This window comes from Lolium perenne, chromosome 7, assembly GCF_019359855.2.
Source record: "Lolium perenne isolate Kyuss_39 chromosome 7, Kyuss_2.0, whole genome shotgun sequence".
Lineage (NCBI taxonomy): Eukaryota > Viridiplantae > Streptophyta > Magnoliopsida > Poales > Poaceae > Lolium > Lolium perenne.
The window spans coordinates 321,231,373-321,256,206 of NC_067250.2; the positions used below are offsets into that span (position 1 = coordinate 321,231,373).

General features: G+C 45.7%; 1 protein-coding gene across 1 annotated transcript; it reads right to left on the bottom strand.

The window, feature by feature from the left end:
* Nucleotides 1-1,573: 1,573 nt before the first annotated feature.
* On the bottom strand, nt 1,574-2,240 carry LOC127312801 (uncharacterized). The gene is made up of 2 exons (XM_051343355.1): nt 1,890-2,240; nt 1,574-1,779 (listed from the first exon to the last, which is right to left on the bottom strand). Exons 1-2 carry the CDS (start codon nt 2,145-2,147, stop codon nt 1,720-1,722), a joined length of 318 nt encoding a protein of 105 aa, XP_051199315.1. The 5' UTR covers nt 2,148-2,240; the 3' UTR covers nt 1,574-1,719.
* Between the last annotated feature and the right edge of the window lie 22,594 nt (nt 2,241-24,834).

A 24,834-nucleotide genomic window follows, 5' to 3' on the forward strand; every position in this document is an offset into this window, starting at 1 on the left:
AGCTAGCGCTGGAGATCAGCAGGGGCGGAATCAATCGCCCTCGCAGTAGAGGCCACGCGCCAGGAGCTGTGGCAGATCGTGGAAAGAGGCGCCCAAGTAGAATATCGTCCTTCATAAGTCCTTCATATGGTACAAAGTCATCCAGGACGTGTACCCTTGAACTCCAATCAATATAAATAGACAACAAAAACGGCTGAGAAAGTTAATGGATGCTGGAGTGGGCTTTGAATTTAAAGATTAGCAAATTTGGTACTGATCTTGAAGATGAATTTGGAAGAGAAATTGAGGGGGGAAAACTGGAGTTCACCATCATACATCATTGTTATTTTCATCAGGCTCACCATCATACATTGGGGGATTTGCGGCGCTTCAGCCCATGGCCACCGCGGCGGAGTAGCTGCGCATTATCCAGAGGAAGAAGAAGAGAAAGATGGAGGCGGTATGTGGTGTTGCCCAGGTGAAGAGCGCAGCTAGGTACACGGTGGCAGGGTCGACCGCGGTGGTGGACGCGCTCCAGGGCGCGCAGCTCAGGGGACGCCGTGGCGCGGGTCTCCTAGAGCTTCACCACCGGGGAGCCAGACCAGGTGTGGTCCCTGCTGCGTCGTGACTGCACGTTATCAATGGACGAGGTCGAGCACAACACCGCACACTGGTTGCCTGAAGCTGTCGAGGTCGCGGGGTGGTGGTCGTGTCCAGCGCGCCTGCAAGACAACGGAGGTACACACTGCAAATCTACATGGATATGTACATGTCCGTTGTGGCTCCAGATTCTGTAGTTGTCTTGTTTAATTGGATTCATCATCTACTCCTTTTCCCTTTTTTCTAGATTTTGGCTACACAAATAGTTGCTCATGTTCTGTCAATTTGTATCATTCTTTCTTTTCTTTCTCTAAAATTGTGGTTACACATATGTAATTTGGCTGCTCTTACTTTAGTTGCTGGGTTCTTTTTTCTTGTGAGATTCATATAATGTTAAGAAGAAAACTTATGTTGGTTCTTGCTACACACACGTTTTTCTTTTTAATAAACATATTGTGAACACATCAGATTGTTTTGGTCCGAAGGAACGTTCGCTCAGTTAGAGATCCCATCTTCAGTGCTAGCTTAATTTACTAGACGCATGTCCTTTTCTTGTTTATTTGTATATTTTGTATGGATATTTTTGACAGATTACGAAATGGTTAGTGGATGAATTAATTATGTTGTACAAATGGGATTGGTGCAATACTCCATTTCATGATGGATGGTGCAAAAGATATAAATCATCGCCAGGGATTTAAGGGAGTCACCACAGCGACAAGTGGTATTCATCTCAGATTAATATAAGTTACCATAGTACAAGATTTGGTTTTCGCAATCAAAAAAAATCAGAGGACACGATGTCTTAGAAATTCGATCAAATCACTAGAAATGTTCGAGATGGATGGAATGTTCCGCTGCATCGCGCGGGCACTCACCTAGTGATGAATAAGAAGGCCAGAGCCAGAGTGTTCTCAGGAAACACAAAAACTGGTTCTGACGGCAGGAAGATAGCTAGTGCCATGCATCCGGCGAGCTAGTTGCAGCTCCGCGGTTTGAAGAACATTGCCTTCCCGAATAACAATGAAATCAATCACCAGATTCAAGATACACATGCTCACATGTCCCGATTAAATAACAGACATGCTAAAAGAAGAGAGAACCAGATGGACACAATAGTTCAATACTCCCGTCTATGGATCAGCCGTATATGTAGACGAGCACAACCACCACCACGATCACGATCACGCAGACTAGACCCTGTATGCACAGGCAGCCGGAAACAACAGGAGCAGTCGAAATTAGTTGATCATTCGATGTCGATATCAGCTTGGTAGCATTAGCAAGATGCCTGGATGGAAATTACGTACCGGGATGGATCCGGATTCGGCCGGGGAGCTGTCCGACCTGTGCTCGAGCAGCGGCGCCCCGACCGTCGACGTCGTCGGCAGGTACGAGATCGGGATCGGCGCCCTGGACGGCTGCTGGTCGTCGTCGCCGTGATGATGATGGTGATGGTGGCCGCCGCCGTGATGGTGGTGTTGATGGCCGCTGTCGTGATGGTGGTTGTGGTGGTGGTGGTGGTGATGGCCGCCGTGGTCGTGGTGGCCGCCGTGGTCGTGCGTCATCGCCGCCGATCGATGCCGATCGCCGGCGGCCTGGTGGTGGGAAGATGCGTACGGGTGCGAGCGCGTGATTAGGGTGGATTGTTTTGGCTCGTGCCCTTGATCGCTCGCCTTTTATTTAGGTTGGATTAGTGTCGGGCCTTGTGTACGAGTAGGCCACGGCTTAATTAGAGTTTGAAACTGAAATTGCACGATTACAGCAGACGCTCGCAAACCCCGGCCTCGCCGGACAGCATTGCCACGTAAATTTCAAGAAAATTGCACCTAAATTGCCTCACAGGATGAACAACAATAATAATCCTCCGGGGTAGCGCAAGATTTTCTCTGTTCAATTCAAATAAGACTCCCATGCATGTCAATGTCATTGATGTCCACGAGCCATTGTCGGAAACAAAAAGGTCCATTTGTCATGGAGTACTAGTGTGCACCTAGACGCTCCCGGCTGTCGACCGATGCATCGTATAAAGAGGACCAACTTGACAAGATTTATTAAGCATTGACGATCACCGACACAATAACGATGACGAGGACAGCCAAAGCCTGCACCAAGAACAGCACGAGAACGATCGATCGACCGACCGACGATCGGGTTAGTTAGTCCCCTGGTGTGATTGCATGAAAACAAGGAAGAACCATGCATACTAGTGGAGGTTACACCTAGCTAGCAAGATTCATGCATCGCAGGTGGAATCGTGGGTATACGTACAATGAGGAGTAGGGGTGTCCAGGCGTCGTTGTCGGAGCAGTTGTCGGCCGGCATCTGTTGGGCGACCGGCGTCCCGGCCGTCGTCGGCAGCAGGGCCGGCGGCTGCCTCGACGCCCGAGCGGGCTGTGTCGACACCAGAACGGGATACGCGACCAGCAGCACCGCCCGCGGCTGATGGCTGTGGTGATGATAAAGATGGTGTCGGTGATCACGGTGGGGACGGTGGTCATTATGCGTCGTCATTGCCTGCAGGGTTTGTGCCGCCGCCGAGAGGTCGTGACGATGGTTGTCGTGAGACATCGAGGCCGCCTCCTCGTCCATGTGCTGGAGGATGGCCATAGCTAGGTAAACTTGCAAGGTACGTGATGTGGTTTTGTCGTGTGTTCTACTGGGGTTCAAATTTGTGATGCATTTATTTACAGAGCTCGAGCACTTAATTTGGACACGTCGAATTACATTTGGAAGTCGAAGAAGTTGTATAGCAAGAAATACAAACGGTGTGTGGTAGGACTTCCCGTAGAATGGAAGGTTTGGAGAACGAGTTTGCTCAGCCGCGAGTCATTTCCTTTTATATATGCAATGCTAGTTGCCACCGGCCATATATTGCACCGTAATCGGACTAAGCATACTCAATCGTTTTCATTTTATATTAGGATGAGTATTGGTTTTGATCTGTATCGAATCGAACTTTATAAACTTTGACCGGGTGCATGGAAAACATATCGATATTTGTGAGTATCGCTTAGTATTATTAGAATAATCATAAATTTATTTTTATATTATATATGCATATTTTATTTTTTTTTCTAAAAAGGCCACCGTTCTATCGATTTTTGTTCATTAAAAATAGCACGGGAATGATGTCCTGAACAGAAGAAGCGGAAATAGGGATATTTTTGATTCCATTTGTTTGTTACTTTTCTATTTCTATATAAGGAAAGCACGCCCAAATATACCATAAAATTATGGACAGATAAATATTTATTAAATACCATACCTACCTTAGGGCATGTACAATGGTAGGGAAGGCACGTCTTCTCTTAACGGTCCATGTCATCTAGAGAGGATGATAAATATAATCGGTACAATGCATTATCTCTTATTGTCATCTCTTACAATAAATGATAATTAATTATTTTTAGTAGCAAATTATGTGATTAAGGGAAGATAAGTCGTATAATGGGAAAAAAGTCTTTTGTTATTTCATAAGAGATCATCTCTTAGCTAAGGGAAGACACCCTTCTCTTCCTTCATTCTCTCTCCTCCAACTAAGCAAAAATCTGAAGTGATAAGCGTAAGGGAAGGCTGACATCACCCCATTGTACGTGCCCTTACCCATGTTTATTTTTGACGTAAACCCTACAGCCCTGCTTTCTATCATTCTATGAAAGAATCAAGAGACTTTATCCACAACACAAATCATAAATTTATGATCGATCCAATTTGGTTATCCCATTTGAAATTATCACTCTTGTGCTTCGAGATCTTTCCAAAAAATAAAACCGCCCAACATATTGATCCGATTCAACTTCTGATTCCTCACTCTTCGCCCCTGTCCCTCCACCACTACGGGAGACACGCCGTGGGCCGACGTCCCCGCAGCGTCGGCACGGGCTAATCCACCATCGGCACCGGCTCTGCCGACGGTGACCGACGGCGTCTCCGCGTCGGCACACTTCGCGTCGGGGGCGGCGCACTCACCGTCGGCACACGCGTATACCGACGGCTGGACGATGGTCGTTGGCCGTACCACCGTCGGCGCAGCCCAGCTCGCCATGACGCGTCGTCCGTTAACTGTCACGTTGTGCCGACATATTCCATTTTTTTTCCCAGATTTGGCGCCAAGCCGTCGACGTTTGAACTGGGAAAAAACGTGCGAACCGCGGCAACTGTGCCGACGGTGTCACCGTCGGCACAGCCGCTGCACAGATTTTTTTTCTATTTGCTTATTTTGCTCCATTTGCACAGCCATTGCATATAAAATAGCAGGAAATATATGAATAGCACACATATAGGTCATACATCACAGATATAGCACAAATATGACACCAAATCCCAAATTTAATACAAATATAGCACACAAGCAATACGGTACATATAGTCATCCTACATAGATCATTCTACACATATAGCATGTGTCATGTAGCTAGTACAATGTAGCAACTATGATGATCTACGACCCGGACCCGAGTACTCATCTAGCTCGTCGGTGTTGAAGCGAGGGAACGTGCTCGGGGAGGTAGAACCACGGCGAGAGCCACCGGAAGCAGAACCATGCCGAGGGAGGCCAGAAGCACCAGGAGAATGACGACCGGAGTGCACCGGTGTACCATCAACATAGACGTTCCCGGATTCTCCCAATCCCTACATGTTTGAGGGAGTTAGCAACTTAGCCATGTAACACCAAGTTAGCAACTTAGCCAAGTTAGCAACTTACCGGGGTCAACTGACGCTGACGCTTGTACATGCAATAGAACTCCTCCTTCGACGGGAACACTGGCGTCGGCTCCGGATGAGGTGGCTCTGGCTGTGGTTCCTCTCGCACTCCAATCATCATGAACCGAGTGAAAGTCTGCAAAAAACGGTAGAGATATGTAGGTTCAAACAAGGGGACTTATGATGTTTTGCAACCATAGAGATTGAAATTTACCGCCATCTGGTTGCTCGTCCACTGGATGTAGGCATCTTTCACACGGTCATGCTCCTGAACCTTCTCGAGATACTCCTCATAAGCTGCTGCATAGGCCTCCTCGAGATGAGCCTACAATTTCAGAAATAATGCGTCTCATCAACATAGCCATTCAGGAACAAGAGTCAAAACAGAGGATGAAAATGGCATGTAGTCCGCAAGGAGGTACCGTAGCTGCCGGAGGGGAGGGTAGCCTTGATCTGCGTGAAGTTCCTCTCAGGCTTGAAACCCCCTGATACGTCTCCAACGTATCTATAATTTCTGATGTTCCATGCTAGTTTTATGACAATACCTACATGTTTTGCTCACACTTTATAATGTTTTTATGCATTTTCCGGGACTAACCTATTAACAAGATGCCGAAGTGCCAGTTCCTGTTTTCTGCTGTTTTTGGTTCCAGAAAAGCTGTTCGGGCAATATTTTCGGAATTCGACGAAACAAAAGACAAACCTCCTATTTTTCCGAGGGATACACCGAGCCAGAAGGGCAAGCCAGGGGGAGGCCCACAACCTCCAGACCATATGGGGGCGTGGCCAAGGAGGGGGGCACGCCGCCCTATGGGGTGGGCCCCCCTGGCACCCCCTCGCGCCGCCTCTTCGCCTTTATATTCCCTCGCAACGCGAAAACCCTACAACAACAGATCATATTCCAGAAAGACTCCAGGAGCGCCGCCGCCATCGCGAAACATAGTTTCGGGGGTCAGAAGTTCCTGTTTCAAGACTCGCCGGACGGGATTGACCCCCGGAAGCCTTCTCCATCGACGCCACCGCCTCCATCATGCTCCGTGAGTAGTTCCCCCATGGACTACGGGTTCTAGCAGTAGCTAGTTGGTACTCTCTCTCCCATGTACTTCAATACAATGATCTCATGAGCTGCCTTACATGATTGAGATCCATCTGATGTAATCGGTGTTGTGTTTGTTGGGATCCGATGAATTGTTACATTATGATCAGTCTATCTATAAAGTTTGTGAAGTTATTGTTGCTGCAATCTTGTTGTGTTTAATGCTTGTCACTAGTGCACGAGTGGCATGATCTTAGATTTAAGCTCTATAATTATTGCTTAGATTGTATCTACAAGTTGTTTGCACATGTCTATGTCCGGAACCCGAGGCCCCAGAGTGACAGCAACTGGGATAACCGGAGGGGAAGGCTTAGATATGAGGATCACATGTTTTCACCAAGTGTTAATGCTTTGCTCCGGTGCTCTATTAAAAGGAGTACCTTAATTACCAGTAGATTCCCTTGAGGCCCGGCTGCCACCGGCTGGTAGGACAAAAGATGTTGTGCAAGTTTCTCATTGCGAGCACGTATGACTATATTGTTGGAGATATGCCCAAGAGGCAATAATAAAATGGTTATTATAATATATCTTTGTGTTTATGATAATGTTTACATATCATGCTATATTTGTATTAACCGAAACATTGATACATGTGTGTTATGTGAACAATAAGGAGTCCCTAGTAAGCCTCTTGTATAACTAGCTTGTTGATTAATAGATGATCATCGTTTCATGATCATGAACATTGGATGTTATTAATAACAAGGTTATGTCATTATGTGAATGATATAATGGACACACCCAATTAAGCGTAGCATAAGATCACGTCATTAAGTTATTTGCTATAAGCTTTCGATACATAGTTACCTAGTCCTTATGACCATGAGATCATGTAAATCACTTATACCGGAAAGGTACTTTGATTACATCAAATGCCACTGCGTAAATGGGTGGATATAAAGGTGGGATTAAGTATCCGGAAAGTATGAGTTGAGGCATATGGATCAACAATGGGATTTGTCCATCCCGATGACGGATAGATATACTCTGGGCCCTCTCGGTGGAATGTCGTCTAATAGCTTGCAAGCATATGAATGGTTCATAAGAGACCACATACCACGGTACGAGTAAAGAGTACTTGTCATGAGACGAGGTTGAACGAGGTATAGAGATACCGATGATCAAACCTCGGACAAGTAAAATATCGCGTGACAAAGGGAATTGGTATCGTATGTGAATGGTTCATTCAATCACTAAAGTCATCGTTGAATATGTGGGAGCCATTATGGATCTCCAGATCCCGCTATTGGTTATTGGTCGGAGAGAAGTCTCAACCATGTCTACATAGTTCGCGAACCGTAGGGTGACACACTTAAGGTTTGATGTCGTTTAAGTAGATATGGAATATGGAATGGAGTTCAAAGTTTTGTTCGGAGTCTCGGATGGGATCCAGGACATCACGAGGAGTTCCGGAATGGTCGGGAGAATAAGATTCATATATAGGAAGTCACTTTCCAAGTTTGGAAATGATCCGGTGAATTTATGGAAGGTGGTTTCTAGAATTATCCGGAAATAAATCACTATGGAAGGAGGAGTCCCGGAGGGACTCCACAAACCCTAACCAGCCAACCAAGTGGGAGGGTGGAGTCCATGGTGGACTCCACCTCCTTGGCCAGCCAAGAAAAGGGGAAAGGGGAGAGTCCCTATCCCTCTAGGTTTCGTCCATAAGGCAGTTTTTCTGTTGGGGTCTTATTCGAAGACTTTGGGCAAACCCTTGGGGTTCCACCTATAAAATGAGGAGGAGAGGGAGGGGGCAGCCCATGGCTTGGCCGCACCACCCCTGCCCCCTTGAGGCCGGCGCCCATGGCACTCCCTCTCCCAAACCCTAGCCTCCCCTCCTCCACATACAAACTCCCGCAGCGCATAGGCGAAGCCCTGCCGGAGTTCTCCACCACCACCGCCACCACGCCGTCGTGCTGCCGGGATTCCGAGGAGGATCTACTACTTCCGCTGCCCGCTGGAACGGGGAGAAGGACGTCGTCATCAACACCGAACGTGTGACCGAGTACGGAGGTGCTGCCCGATCGTGGCACCGTGATCAAGATCTTCTACGCGCTTTTGCAAGCGGCAAGTGATCGTCTACCGCAGCAATAAGAGCCTACTCTTATAGGCTTTGGAAATCTTCAAGGGTGAGTCTTGATCATCCCCTCGTTGCTCCCGTCTTCTAGATTGCATCTTGGCTTGGATTGCTTTCTCGCGGTAGGAAAATTTTTGTTTTCTATGCAACGAATCCCTACAGTGGTATCAGAGCCGTGTCTATGCATAGATGGTTGCACGAGTAGAACACAATGGTTTTGTGGGCGTTGATGCTTATGTTGTCTTTAGTTTGAGTACTTTGCATCTTTGTGGCATAGTGGGATGAAGCGGCTCGGGCTAACTTTACATGACCGCGTTCATGAGATTTGCTCCACGCTCGACATGCAACTTGTATTGCATAAGTGGCTTTGCGGGTGTCTGTCTCTCCTACTATAGTGAAGATTCAATTTACTCTTCTATTGACAACACTAGTATCACCGTTGTGATTCATGTTCGTAGGTAGATTAGATCTCACTCGAAAACCCTAAACCACGTAAAATATGCAAACCAAATTAGAGACGTCTAACTTGTTTTTGCAGGGTTTGGTGATGTGATATGGCCATAATGTGATGATGAATATGTATGAGATGATCATTATTGTATTGTGGCAACCGGCAGGAGCCTTATGGTTGTCTTTAAATTTCATGTTGAGTAGTATTTCAAAGTAGTTGTAATAGTTGCTTCATGAGGTGAACAACCATGAAGACGGCGCCATGGACCTTGACGCTACGCCGACGATGATGGAGATCATGCCCGTTGATGATGGAGATCATGTCCGTGCTTTGGAGATGAAGATCGAAGGCGCAAAGACTAAAGGGCCATATCATATCACATATGAATTGCATGTGATGTTAATCCTTTATGCATCTTATTTTGCTTAGATCGCGACGGTAGCATTATAAGATGATCCCTCACATTAATATCAAGATAATAAAGTGTTCTCCCCTCGTATGCACCGTTGCACAGTTCGTCGTTTCGAAGCATCTCGTGATGATCGGATGTGATAGACTCAACGTTCACATACAACGGGTGTAAGCCTGTTATCACCAGAATTTTACCGGATCAGAGGTGGGCCGCGATTGGAGATGGGCTTGAAGGATATACATGGAAGAAATACATGAATCGGCCTTATATGCAAAGTTTGGGCTAGTTTGCCCGTGTATCTATAATATAGTAGGATACGTGTCGATTAGATAGAGTTTGGCTCGTGCCCGGTTGGGATTATTCCCACGTTAGAAAGTCTACGGACTATAAATATGTATCTAGGGTTTATGAAATAAACAACAATCATGTTCAGCACAAACCAATCTAGGCGCATCGCCAACTCCCTTGTCTCGAGGGTTTCTTCCGGGTAAGCATCATGTTGCCTAGATCGCATCTTGCGATCTAGGCAGTACATGTTTATTCGCTGTTCATGTGTTGCTCCTGCTGAAGCCTTGTTGATGGCGAGCAACGTAGTTATCTTAGACGTGTTAGGGTTAGCATTGTTCATCGTATCATATGCTGTCGTCGTGCAACAATTAGACGTCTAGCCGCCCTTACACCTATCTTAGGTGTAAGGGCGGCACCCCGCTTGATCATTATTTAGTAGATCCGATCCGTTATGGTTGCTCCTTGTTCTTCAAGGATTAGTTTAATATCTGCATAGTTAGGCCTTACAAACGGGTTGAAGGATCCAGTGGCGCGTAGGGTGTAGTTTGCTAGCCCTAGACTGGATGTTCCGGTGATCAACTTCATGTTGGTTTTTAGGCCTTGTCTAGGGTCGGTTTACGATCACCGTGCGTGGCCGCCAGGCTCAATCACGAGTAGGATGTTCCGATTATGTGGTGAAAACCCTAAATCGTAGTAGGTCGTTTTAGCTTTATTTTGATCAAGCAGGACCACCATATATTCGTACACCTCGTACGGATCATGGGTGGATCGGCTCTTGGAGCCGATTCACAGGACAACCTGAGAGCCGATCGAGGCTCGTATTTAATGTTTACGTGTATGCCATGCAGGAAACTAAGCGAGGCACATCCATTACCTTCCTGACCAGGTATAGGTCAGGTGGCACGCCCTTGCACCAGCATCGGACGTGCGTGCCGAGTCTTTGCGGGCCGTCGCTCGGAGGGACCAGGGCCAGCCGCAGTCCTGGGAGCCTCCCGGCTCTACTGTGTTGCCCGTCGCTGCTCGCCGGTGGGTTTCTGACCGCAACACATTCTGGCACGCACCATTCGCGTTGGCAGCACCAGAAGTGCCGAATTCACCGGCATACGTCGTCTACAAGATCGGTGGTGACCCTAGTGACTACCAGTTCTTGCATGAGGCGCCTAAGGAGATCCCTCACGGATACACGTGCACATACGTGCCAGACTGCAGTAACTGGGAACTCACAAACCAGACTGCAACAGCAGGGACTTCTGGAACAGCAGGAGGAACTTCGGGAACAGATCTTGAGAAGCAGACGTGGCTAGCTAAGTATGCCACTCCGACAAACCTCCAGAGCTCAGCTCCTGCAGTTGGCTCAGAGCTGGAAAAGCAAGCATGGCTGGCTAAGTATGCCACTCCGGCGAATCTTCAGAGTTCGACTCCTGCAGCCAGCACCGCGGATCAGATCAGTACAATCCTGAGAGACCAGTTCGGCATGGTGCCGAAAAGGAGGACAATCGGCTATTCCAAGCCGTACCCCAACGAGTACGAGTTGATCCCGCTACCACCCAAATATCGGCTCCCTGATTTCTCCAAGTTTAATGGATCAGATGGTTCCAGCTCCATCGAGCATGTGAGCCGATATTTGGCACAGCTGGGCACGATCTCAGCATCAGATGAGCTGCGTGTGAGGTTCTTCGCACAGTCCCTCACATGATCGGCTTTTGGGTGGTACACATCGCTGCCACCAGACTCAATCTGGACGTGGAAGCAGTTGGAAGAGCAGTTCCACATGCAGTATCACTCAGAGGCTTCCGAGGCTGGCATTGCCGATTTAGCACAAGTACGACAGAAGCGCGGAGAAACAGTGTCAGAATACGTCCAGCGCTTCAGGACCGTTAGGAACCGATGCTATTCGGCTCGTGTGACTGAAAAAGAAGCAGTCAAGTTAGCGGTGGTGGGTCTCGCATCGCCGATCAAGGACGTGGCCTCCTGCGTACTACCCTTCATCGGCGCACATGGTGCGTGTTGTCGCATATGAACAGCGCCACCCAGATGTATACCTGTTATCACCAGAATTTGACCGAATCAGAGGTGGGCCGCGATCAAGATGGGCTTGAAGAATATACGTGAATCGGCCTTATATGCAAAGTTTGGGCTAGTTTGCCCGTGTATCTGTAATATAGTAGGATACGTGTCGGTTAGTTAGAGTTTGGCTCGTGCACGGTTGGGATTATTCCCACGTTAGAAAGTCTACGGACTATAAATATGTATCTAGGGTTTATGAAATAAACAACAATCACGTTCACCACAAACCAATCTAGGCGCATCGCCAACTCCCTTGTCTCGAGGGTTTCTTCCGGGTAAGCATCATGCTGCCTAGATCGCATCTTGCGATCTAGGCAGTACAAGTTTATTCGCTGTTCATGCGTTTCTCGTACTGAAGCCTTTTTGATGGCGAGCAACGTAGTTATCTTAGATGTGTTAGGGTTAGCATTGTTCATCGTATCATATGCTGTCGTCGTGCAACCCTGAGACATCTAGCCGCCCTTACACCTATCTTAGGTGTAGGGGCGGCACCCCGCTTGATCTTTATTTAGTAGATCCGATCCGTTATGGTTGCTCCTTGTTCTTCAAGGATTAGTTTAATATCTGCATAGTTAGGCCTTACAAACGGATTGAAGGATCCAGTGGCGCGTAGGGTGTAGTTTGCTAGCCCTAGACAGGATGTTCCGGGGATCAACCTCGTGTTGGTTTTTAGGCCTTGTCTAGGGACGGTTTACGATCACCGTGTGTGGCCGCCAGGCTCAATCACGAGTAGGATGTTCCGATTATGTGGTGAAAACCCTAAATCGTAGTAGATCGTTTTAGCTTTATGTTGATCAAGCAGGACCACCATATATTCGTACACCTCGTGCGAATCATGGGTCGATCGGCTCTTTGAGCCGATTCACAGGACAACCTGAGAGCCGATCGAGGCTCGTATTTAATGTTTACGTGTATGCCTGATGGCGTGTAACTCACACGTTCGTTGGGAACCCCAAGAGGAAGGTATGATGCGCACAGCAGCAAGTTTTCCCTCAGAAAGAAACCAAGGTTTATCGAACCAGGAGGAGCCAAGAAGCACGTTGAAGGTTGATGGCGGCGGGATGTAGTGCGGCGCAACACCAGGGATTCCGGCGCCAACGTGGAACCTGCACAACACAACCAAAGTACTTTGCCCCAACGAAACAGTGAGGTTGTCAATCTCACCGGCTTGCTGTAACAAAGGATTAACCGTATTGTGTGGAAGATGATTGTTTGCGTAAAACAAGAAAACAAGAAAACAAGTATTGCAAGAGATTGTATTTCAGTAAAGAGAATTGGACCGGGGTCCACAGTTCACTAGAGGTGTCTCTCCCATAAGATAAACAGCATGTTGGGTGAACAAATTACAGTTGGGCAATTGACAAATAAAGAGAGCATGACCATGCACATACATATCATGATGAGTATAGTGAGATTTAATTGGGCATTACGACAAAGTACATAGACCGCCATCCAACTGCATCTATGCCTAAAAAGTCCACCTTCAGGTTATCATCCGAACCCCCTCCAGTATTAAGTTGCAAAGCAACAGACAATTGCATTAAGTATGGTGCGTAATGTAATCAACAACTACATCCTTAGACATAGCATCAATGTTTTATCCCTAGTGGCAATAGCACAACACAACCTTAGAACTTGCTGTCACTGTCCCAGGTGTCAATGCAGGCATGAACCCACTATCGAGCATAAGTACTCCCTCTTGGAGTTACAAGCATCTACTTGGCCAGAGCATCTACTAGTAACGGAAAGCATGCAAGATCATAAACAACACATAGATATAACTTTGATAATCAACATAACAAGTATTCTCTATTCATCGGATCCCAACAAACGCAACATATAGAATTACAGATAGATGATCTTGATCATGTTAGGCAGCTCACAAGATCCGACAATGATAGCACAATGGGGAGAAGACAACCATCTAGCTACTGCTATGGACCCATAGTCCAGGGGTAGACTACTCACTCATCACACCGGAGGCGACCATGGCGGCGTAGAGTCCTCCGGGAGATGATTCCCCTCTCCGGCAGGGTGCCGGAGGCGATCTCCTGGATCCCCCGAGATGGGATCGGCGTTGGCGGCGTCTCTGGAAGGTTTTCCGTATCGTGACTCTCGGTACTGGGGGTTTCGTCACGGAGGCTTTAAGTAGGCGGAAGGTCAAGTCAGGAGGGGGCACAGGGGCCCCAGACCACAGGCCGGCGCGGCCAAGGGGGGGGCCGCGCCGCCCTAGGGTTTGGGCTCCCTGTGGCCCCACTTCGTTTCGTCTTCGGACTTCTGGAAGCTTCGTGGAAAAATAGGCCCCTGGGCGTTGATTTCGTCCAATTCCGAGAATATTTCCTTACTAGGATTTCTGAAACCAAAAACAGCAGAAAACAAAGAATCGGCACTTCGGCATCTTGTTAATAGGTTAGTTCCAGAAAATGCACGAATATGACATAAAGTGTGCATAAAACATGTAGATAACATCAATAATGTGGCATGGAACATAAGAAATTATCGATACGTCGGAGACGTATCAGCATCCCCAAGCTTAGTTCTGCTCGTCCCGAGCAGGTAAAACGATAACACAGATAATTTCTGGAGTGACATGCCATCATAATCTTGATCATACTATTTGTAAAGCATATGTAGTGAATGCAGCGATCAAAACAATGTATATGACATGAGTAAACAAGTGAATCATAAAGCAAAGACTTTTCATGAATAGCACTTCAAGACAAGCATCAATAAGTCTTGCATAAGAGTTAACTCATAAAGCAATAATTCAAAGTAAAAGCATTGAAGCAACACAAAAGAAGATTAAGTTTCAGCGGTTGCTTTCAACTTGTAACATGTATATCTCATGGATATTGTCAACATAGAGTAATATAATAAGTGCAATAAGCAAATATGTAGGAATCAATGCATAGTTCACACAAGTGTTTGCTTCTTGAGGTGGAGAGAAATAGGTGAACTGACTCAACATTGAAAGTAAAAGAATGGTCCTCCATAGAGGAAAAGCATCGATTGCTATATTTGTGCTAGAGCTTTGATTTTGAAAACATGAAACAATTTTGTCAACGGTAGTAATAAAGCATATGTATCATGTAAATTATATCTTATAAGTTGCAAGCCTCATGCATAGTGTACTAATAGTGCCCGCACCTTGTCCTAATTAGCTTGGACTACCGGATCATCACAATGCACATGTTTTTACCAAGTGTCACAAAGGGGTACCTCTATGCCGCCTGTACAAAGGTCTAAGGAGAAAGCTCGCATTGGATTTCTCGCTATTGATTATTCTTCAACTTAGACATCCATACCGGGACAACATAGACAACAGATAATGGACTCCTCTTTTATGCATAAGCATGTAACAACAATTAATAATTTTCTCATTTGAGATTGAGGATATATGTCCAAAACTGAAACTTCCACCATGGATCATGGCTTTAGTTAGCGGCCCAATGTTCTTCTCTAACATTATGCATGCTTAACCATAGGGTGGTAGATCTCTCTTACTTCAGACAAGACGGACATGCATAGCAACTCACATGAAATTCAACAAAGAGTAGTTGATGGCGTCCCCAGTGAACATGGTTATCGCACAACAAGCAACTTAATAAGAGATAAAGTGCATAATTACATATTCAATACCACAATAGTTTTTAAGCTATTAGTCCCATGAGCTATATATTGCAAAGGTGAATGATGGAATTTTAAAGGTAGCACTCAAGCAATTTACTTTGGAATGGCGGAAAATACCATGTAGTAGGTAGGTATGGTGGACACAAATGGCATAGTGGTTGGCTCAAGTATTTTGGATGCATGAGAAGTATTCCCTCTCGATACAAGGTTTAGGCTAGCAAGGCTTATTTGAAACAAACACAAGGATGAACCGGTGTAGCAAAACTCACATAAAAGACATATTGAAAACATTATAAGACTCTACACCATCTTCCTTGTTGTTCAAACTCAATACTAGAAATTATCTAGACCTTAGAGAAACCAAATATGCAAACCAAATTTTAGCATGCTCTATGTATTTCTTCATTAATGGGTGCAAAGCATATGATGCAAGAGCTTAATCATGAGCACAACAATTGCCAAGTATCACATTACCCAAGACATTTATAGCAATTACTACATGTATCATTTTCCAATTCCAACCATATAACAATTTAACGAAGGAGAAACTTCGCCATGAATACTATGAGTAGAAACCAAGGACATACTTGTCCATATGCTACAGCGGAGCGTGTCTCTCTCCCATAAAGTGAATTCTAGGATCCATTTTATTCAAACAAAACAAAAACAAAAACAAACCGACGCTCCAAGCAAAGCACATAAGATGTGATGGAATAAAAATATAGTTTCAGGGGAGGAACCTGATAATGTTGTCGATGAAGAAGGGGATGCCTTGGGCATCCCCAAGCTTAGACGCTTGAGTCTTCTTAGAATATGCAGGGGTGAACCACCGGGGCATCCCCAAGCTTAGAGCTTTCACTCTCCTTGATCATGTTGCATCATACTCCTCTCTTGATCCTTGAAAACTTCCTCCACACCAAACTCGAAACAACTCATTAGAGGGTTAGTGCACAATAAAAATTAACATATTCAGAGGTGACACAATCATTCTTAACACTTCTGGACATTGCATAATGCTACTGGACATTAATGGATCAAAGAAATTCATCCAACATAGCAAAAGAGGCAATGCGAAATAAAAGGCAGAATCTGTCAAAACAGAACAGTTCGTATTGACGAATTTTAAAATGGCACCAGACTTGCTCAAATGAAAATGCTCAAATTTAATGAAAGTTGCGTACATATCTGAGGATCATGCACGTAAATTGGCTTAATTTTCTGAGTTACCTACAGGGAGGTGGACCCAGATTCGTGACAGCAAAGAAATCTGGAACTGCGCAGTAATCCAAATCTAGTACTTACTTTTCTATCAACGGCTTAACTTGGCACAACAAAACACAAAACTAAGATAAGGAGAGGTTGCTACAGTAGTAAACAACTTCCAATACACAAAATAAAAACAAAGTACTGTAGGTAAAAACATGGGTTGTCTCCCATAAGCTCTTTTCTATACCGCCATTCAGCTAGGCGCAGAAAGTGTGTATCAAGTATTATCAAGAGACGAAGTGTCAACATCATAATTTGTTCTCATAATAGAATCAAAAGGTACCTTCATTCTCTTTCTAGGGAAGTGTTCCATACCTTTCTTGAGAGGAAATTGATATTTTATATTACCTTCCTTCATATCAATGATAGCACCAACAGTTCGAAGAAAAAGGTCTTCCCAATATAATGGGACAAGATGCATTGCATTCAATATCCAAGACAACAAAATCAACGGGAACAAGGTTATTGTTAACGGTAATGCGAACATTATCAACTTTACCCAAAGGTTTCTTTGTAGAATGATCAGCAAGATTAACATCCAAATAACAATTTTTCAGCGGTGGCAAGTCAAGCATATTATAAATTTTCTTAGGCATAACTGAAATACTTGCACCAAGATCACATAAAGCATTACAATCAAAATCTTTAACCTTCATCTTAATGATGGGCTCCCAACCATCCTCTAGCTTTTTAGGAATAGAGGCTTCACGCTCTAGTTTCTCTTCTCTAGCTTTTATGAGAGCATTTGTAATATGATGCGTGAAGGCCAAATTTATAGCACTAGCATTAGGACTTTTAGCAAGTTTTTGCAAGAACTTTATAACTTCAGAGATGTGGCAATCATCAAAATTCAAACCATTATAATCTAAAGCAATGGGATCATCATCCCCAATGTTGGAAAAAATTTCAGCAGCTTTATCACAGGCAGTTTCAGCAGTTTTAGCAGTTTCAGGCAGTTTTTCGCGCTTTGCATTAGAAGTGGAAACATTGCTAACACCAATTCTTTTATTAGTATTAGTAGGAGGTGCAGCAACATGTGTAGCATTAGCATTACTAGTGGTGGTAATAGTCCAAACTTTAGCTACATTCTTCTCTTTAGCTAGTTTTTCATTTTCTTCTCTATCCCACCTAGCACGCAGTTCAGCCATTAATCTTATATTCTCATTAATTCTAACTTGAATGGCATTTGCTGTAGTAGTAATTTTATTATGATGATTCTCATTAGGCAAAACTTTTGATTTCAAAAGATCAACATCAGCAGCAAGACTATCGACTTTAGAAGCAAGTATATCAATTTTCCCAAGCTTTTCTTCAACAGATTTGTTAAAAGCAGTTTGCGTACTAATAAATTCTTTAAGCATGGCTTCAAGTCCAGGGGGTGAACTCCTATTATTGTTGTAAGAATTCCCATAAGAATTAACATAGCCGTTGCCATTATTATAAGGATATGGCCTATAGTTGTTACTAGAATTGTTCCGGTAAGCATTGTTGTTGAAATTATTATTTTTAATGAAGTTCACATCAACATGTTCTTCTTGTGCAACCAATGAAGCTAACGGAACATTATTAGGATCAATATTAGTCCTATCATTCACAAGCATAGACATAATAGCATCAATCTTATCACTCAAGGAAGAGGTTTCTTCGACAGAATTTACCTTCTTACCTTGTGGAGCTCTTTCCGTGTGCCATTCAGAGTAGTTGATCATCATATTATCAAGAAGCTTTGTTGCTTCACCAAGAGTGATGGACATAAAGGTACCTCCAGCAGCTGAATCCAATAAATTCCGTGAAGAAAAATTTAGTCCTGTATAGAAGGTTTGGATGATCATCCAAGTAGTCAGTCCATGGGTTGGGCAATTTTTAACCAGAGATTTCATTCTTTCCCAAGCTTGAGCAACATGTTCAGTATCTATTTGTTTAAAATTCATTATGCTACTCCTCAAAGATATAATTTTAGCAGGGGGATAATATCTACCAATAAAAGCATCCTTGCATTTAGTCCATGAATCAATACTATTCTTAGGCAGAGATAGCAACCAATCTTTAGCTCTTCCTCTTAATGAGAAAGGGAACAATTTTAGTTTAATAATATCACCATCTACATCTTTATATTTTTGCATTTCACATAGTTCAACAAAATTATTAAGATGGGCAGCAGCATCATCAGAACTAACACCAGAAAATTGCTCTCGCATAACAAGATTCAGTAAAGCAGGTTTAATTTCAAAGAATTCTGCTGTAGTAGCAGGTGGAGCAATAGGTGTGCATAAGAAATCATTGTTATTTGTGGTTGTGAAGTCACACAACTTAGTATTTTCAGCGTTGGCCATTTTAGCAACAGTAAATAAAGCAAACTAGATAAAGTAAATGCAAGTAAACTAATTTTTTTGTGTTTTTGATATAGTAAACAAGATAGCAAGTAAAGTAAAACTAGCAACTAATTTTTTTGTATTTTGATTTAGTGCAGCAAACAAAGTAGTAAATAAAACTAAGCAAGACAAAAACAAAGTAAAGAGATTGAGAAGTGGAGACTCCCCTTGCAGCGTGTCTTGATCTCCACGGCAACGGCGCCAGAAAAAGAGCTTGATGGCGTGTAACTCACACGTTCGTTGGGAACCCCAAGAGGAAGGTATGATGCGCACAGCAGCAAGTTTTTCCTCAGAAAGAAACCAAGGTTTATCGAACCAGGAGGAGCCAAGAAGCACGTTGAAGGTTGATGGTGGCGGGATGTAGTGCAGCGCAACACCAGGGATTCCGGCGCCAACGTGGAACCTGCACAACACAACCAAAGTACTTTGCCCCAACGAAATGTGGTGAGGTTGTCAATCTCACCGGCTTGCTGTAACAAAGGATTAACCGTATTGTGTGGAAGATGATTGTTTGCAGAAAACAAGAAAACAGTATTGCAAGAGATTGTATTTCAAGAAAGAGAATTGGACCGGGGTCCACAGTTCACTAGAGGTGTCTCTCCCATAAGATAAACAGCATGTTGGGTGAACAAATTACAGTTGGGCAATTGACAAATAAAGAGAGCATGACCATGCACATACATATCATGATGAGTATAGTGAGATTTAATTGGGCATTACGACAAAGTACATAGACCGCCATCCAACTGCATCTATGCCTAAAAAGTCCACCTTCAGGTTATCATCCGAACCCCCTCCAGTATTAAGTTGCAAAGCAACAGACAATTGCATTAAGTATGGTGCGTAATGTAATCAACAACTACATCCTTAGACATAGCATCAATGTTTTATCCCTAGTGGCAACAGCACAACACAACCTTAGAACTTTCTGTCCTTTGTCCCGGTGTCAATGCAGGCATGAACCCACTATCGAGCATAAGTACTCCCTCTTGGAGTTACAAGCATCTACTTGGCCAGAGCATCTACTAGTAACGGAAAGCATGCAAGATCATAAACAACACATAGATATAACTTTGATAATCAACATAACAATTCTCTATTCATCGGATCCCAACAAACGCAACATATAGAATTACAGATAGATGATCTTGATCATGTTAGGCAGCTCACAAGATCCGACAATGATAGCACAATGGGGAGAAGACAACCATCTAGCTACTGCTATGGACCCATAGTCCAGGGGTAGACTACTCACTCATCACACCGGAGGCGACCATGGCGGCGTAGAGTCCTCCGGGAGATGATTCCCCTCTCCGGCAGGGTGCCGGAGGCGATCTCCTGGATCCCCCGAGATGGGATCGGCGTTGGCGGCGTCTCTGGAAGGTTTTCTGTATCGTGGCTCTCGGTACTGGGGGTTTCATCACGGAGGCTTTAAGTAGGCGGAAGGTCAAGTCAGGAGGGGGCACAGGGGCCCCAGACCACAGGCCGGCGCGGCCAAGGGGGGGGCCGCGCCGCCCTAGGGTTTGGGCTCCCTGTGGCCCCACTTCGTTTCGTCTTCGGACTTCTGGAAGCTTCGTGGAAAATAGGCCCCTGGGCGTTGATTTCGTCCAATTCCGAGAATATTTCCTTACTAGGATTTCTGAAACCAAAAACAGCAGAAAACAAAGAATCGGCACTTCGGCATCTTATTAATAGGTTAGTTCCAGAAAATGCACGAATATGACATAAAGTGTGCATAAAACATGTAGATAACATCAATAATGTGGCATGGAACATAAGAAATTATCGATACGTCGGAGACGTATCAATGCCATGCAGGAAACTAAGCGAGGCATCTCCATCACCTTCCTGACCAGGTATAGGTCAGGTGGCACGCCCTTGCACCAGCATCGGACGTGCGTGCCGAGTCTTTGCGGGCCGTCGCTCGGAGGGACCAGGGCCAGCCGCAGTCCTGGGATCCTCCCGGCTCTACTGTGTTGCCCGTCGCTGCTCGCCGGTGGGTTTCTGACCGCAACACATTCTGGCACGCCCGGTGGGACCGTCTTCGACATCAACCGCATCGCCATCTACATCTGAGATGGCGGACGGCACCCCGGTCACGTACGAGGATCTGACCGAGGAGCTCAAGAAGAAGTATGACGAGGTCAAAGCGATCCTCGAAGCCGACCTCATCGGCTCTTTTCACAGAACCCGCTCACATGGCATCAGGTGGAAAGGGTTCTCACCTGAAGGCGCGCTCGATGGAGTGGACCTGTCCGCCCCGTCAGAAGAACGCACCAGGTCCCTGCGTCAGGAGGTTAACTTCATGGTAGCTCATTCGCTACACCGCCATTCTGAGAGCCTGGTGAACACTTTGGAGCGTGTCGCTCTTCGGCTGATCCAGGAAATCATGAGGCATCAGTACTCTCCGTCAGGACCAGCTCTCGGGACTTACCAAGGAGAGATGCCACTCCAGTCCCGTCCACCGCTGCCATTCGCGTTGGCAGCACCAGAAGTGCCAAATTTACCGGCATACGCCGTTGACATGGTGGAATGCACGTACCCTGGGAGGTGCCAGCCAAGATTCTCGTTCAACATCAACGTGGTAGGACTTGGGCGCCACCCTGGTAAGGACAGAGATGAGGGCAGCTGCTCTCATAGCGAGGACAAGGAGGAAGCCGTTCCACGCGATCGGCCCCGACAATTCCAAAAAGTCCCGGTTACAATCAAGATGAAGGCCGATTCCAGCAATCGGCCCGTATTATCCTTACCACACGTTCACCCTGAATTTAGTGTCGATCTAACGGGTGACGGAAAGCTAGGGTATGGGTTTACATCGGCTGATGAGCTAGAAGAAGTGGACATCGGACCTGGGGATAAGCCGCGACCAACTTTTATCAGCAAGAAGTTAGATCCACATCTTAGGAGTCAGATGATAGCTCTGTTAAAAGAATACCCAGATTGCTTTGCATGGGATTACACAGAAATGCCTGGGTTAGACAGGAGCATCATTGAGCATCGGCTCCCCCTTAAGAAGGGATTTCGGCCATTCCAACAACGAGCACGTCAGATGAAGGCCGAAATTCTGGAAGAGGTCAAGAAAGAGATTGAGAAGATGTTGGCCGCCGGGTTCATCAGGCCATGCAGGTATGCTGAATGGATCTCCAGTATCGTTCCTGTAGAAAAGAAGGACGGCCGATGGCGTGTGGCTATCGATTTCTGAGATCTCAACAGAGCCACTCCAAAAGATGAATATCCGATGCCTGTGGCAGAAACGTTGATCAATGCAGCTGCTGGCCACAAGGTGTTGAGCTTCATGGACGGCAACGCCGGCTATAACCAAATCTTCATGGCTCCAGAAGATATACACAAGACCGCATTCAGAGTACCAGGGGCAGTAGGCTTGTTTGAATATGTAGTCATGACCTTTGGGTTGAAGAATGCTGGTGCAACGTACCAAAGAGCCATGAATTATATATTTCACGATCTGATCGGCAAGTTGGTGGAAATCTACATTGATGACGTGGTAGTCAAATCTGTCTCCATGGAGGGACACTTGGATGATTTGCGACGCATCCTAGACCGAACTCGGAAGTTTGGGCTGAGAATGAATCCAAAGAAGTGTGCTTTTGGTGTGACGGCTGGTCAGTTCCTAGGTTTCCTGGTTCATGAACGGGGAATTGAGATCGGCCTGAAAAGTCAAGAGGCAGTGCGTACCATGCAGCCGCCCACCACGAAGAAGGAGCTCCAACGTCTCATCGGCAAGATCAATTTTGTCCGACGGTTCATCTCTAACCTGTCAGGACGAATCGAGCCGTTCATAGCACTGGTGAAAATTAAATCTGATGACGAGTTTCACTGGGGGGCAGAACAGCAGCAGGCGTTTGATGAGATTAAGCGGTATCTGACAACGCCGCCTGTGCTAGTTCCACCCCAACAAGACAGGCCGTTCTATATCTACTTGTCAGTAGCTGACACGTCCATCGCTTCGGTGGTGGTGCAACTCTATGAGGGTGTTGAAAAGGTCGTTTTCTACCTCAGCAGAAGGATGTTGGACGCGGAGACAAGGTATCCTGAGGTCGAGAAGCTGTGCCTTTGCCTGTTCTTCACCTGCACCAAGCTTCATCACATCCTTTTGACGGCAGAGATCATCGTCATATGCAAGTCAGATGTTGTCAAGCACATGCTGTCGGCCCCTGTTTTGAAAGGCCGACTTGGTAAGTGGATGTTTGCGTTGTCGGAGTTCGATCTTCGGTATCAGCCTGCGAAAGCAGTCAAGGGACAAGCGTTGGCCGATCTTATAGCTGAACGGATCAATACCAATATAGCAGCACTATCTATACGTGCATGGGCTATGTTCTTCGATGGATCGGCTTGTGACGATGGTTGTGGCATCGGCATTCTGCTCGTGTCGCCTCGGGGGGCAATGTACTCCTTCTCCATCAGACTATCTACCCCTTGCACCAACAATGTCGCTGAGTATGAGGCAGTACGTAAGGGAATGGAGTTGCTGCTGGAAGCCGGGGCAGAAGCGGTAGAGCTTTTTGGAGACTCGAAGTTGGTGATTAACCAGCTCACGGATGAATATAAGTGCGAAAGTGAATCGCTTTTCCCATATTGGATGGAATGCCGTGAGTTGATGACACGGTTTCGGTACATCAACTTTAATTGGGTCCCAAGATCCCGAAATACCGAGGCCAACGATCTCGCACAAATGGCGTCAGGCTATAAGGACATATCAGACGGGTCAGAAGTTCGGTGCGGTTCTGGAACAGGATGATTGGAGAGCCGAAATCTTCAATTACTTAAAAGATTCGGCTCGGGGGGCACCTAAACGGATAAGATACAAGGCCATGAAGTATGTCCTCATAGGAGACGACATGTTCTACAGGACGTTGGAAGGGTTACTACTCAAGTGCCTGGGACCAACTGAGTCTAATCGGCTCTTACATGAGGTGCATGAAGGCGCCTGTGGAACTCACCAGTCGGCTCATAAGATGAAGTGGCTAATTAGGCGATCAGGGTTTTATTGGCCCACCATGCTTGAGGATTGCTTCAAGTACTACAGGGGGTGCCAAGCATGCCAGATGTTCGGGAAGATTCAGATGGTACCCGCATCAGCAATGAACCCTATCATCAAGCCGTGGCCGTTTCGAGGGTGGGGCATGGATATGATCGGCAAAATCCATCCGGTGTCGAGTAAGAAACATGAATGGATTTTGGTCATTACAGATTACTTCACCAAGTGGGTGGAGGCCGTCCCTATGAAGAAGGTGAAATTAGAAGATGTGATCAAGTTTGTGAAAGAACACGTCATTCATAGGTTCGGGATTCCCCAAACCATCACGACCGATGGAGGTTCGGTCTTTGTTTCTAAAGAATTCAGAAAGTTCTGTGATGACATGGGGATTAAGCTGATCCGATCATCTCCATACTATGCTCAAGCCAACGGGCAAGCTGAAGCGTCCAATCAGAGCCTGATCAAGCTGATCAAGAGGAAAATTGATGAGAACCCTAGGGATTGGCATGAAACGTTATCAGAAGCTTTGTGGGCCTACCGCATGTCGTGCCATGGAGCTATAAAAACTTCGCCATACCAGCTCGTCTATGGGCAGGAAGTCGTATTACCTTGGGAAATTTCGGCTGGATCAAGACGTGTCACGTTTCAGAATGATCTAACAGCTGAAGAATATGCGGCTTTGATGAGTGACGCTATTGAGGATGCAACGGAACTTAGACTTTGGTCGTTGGAGAAGATTAAAGAGAACAAAGCCAGGGTAGCTCGTGCATACAATAAGAAGGTTAGACCAAAGGAGTTTCAAGTTGGTGATCTAGTGTGGGAAGCTATGTTGCCATTAGGAACCAAGGACAAAGCATATGGCAAATGGTCTCCTAATTGGCACGGTCCGT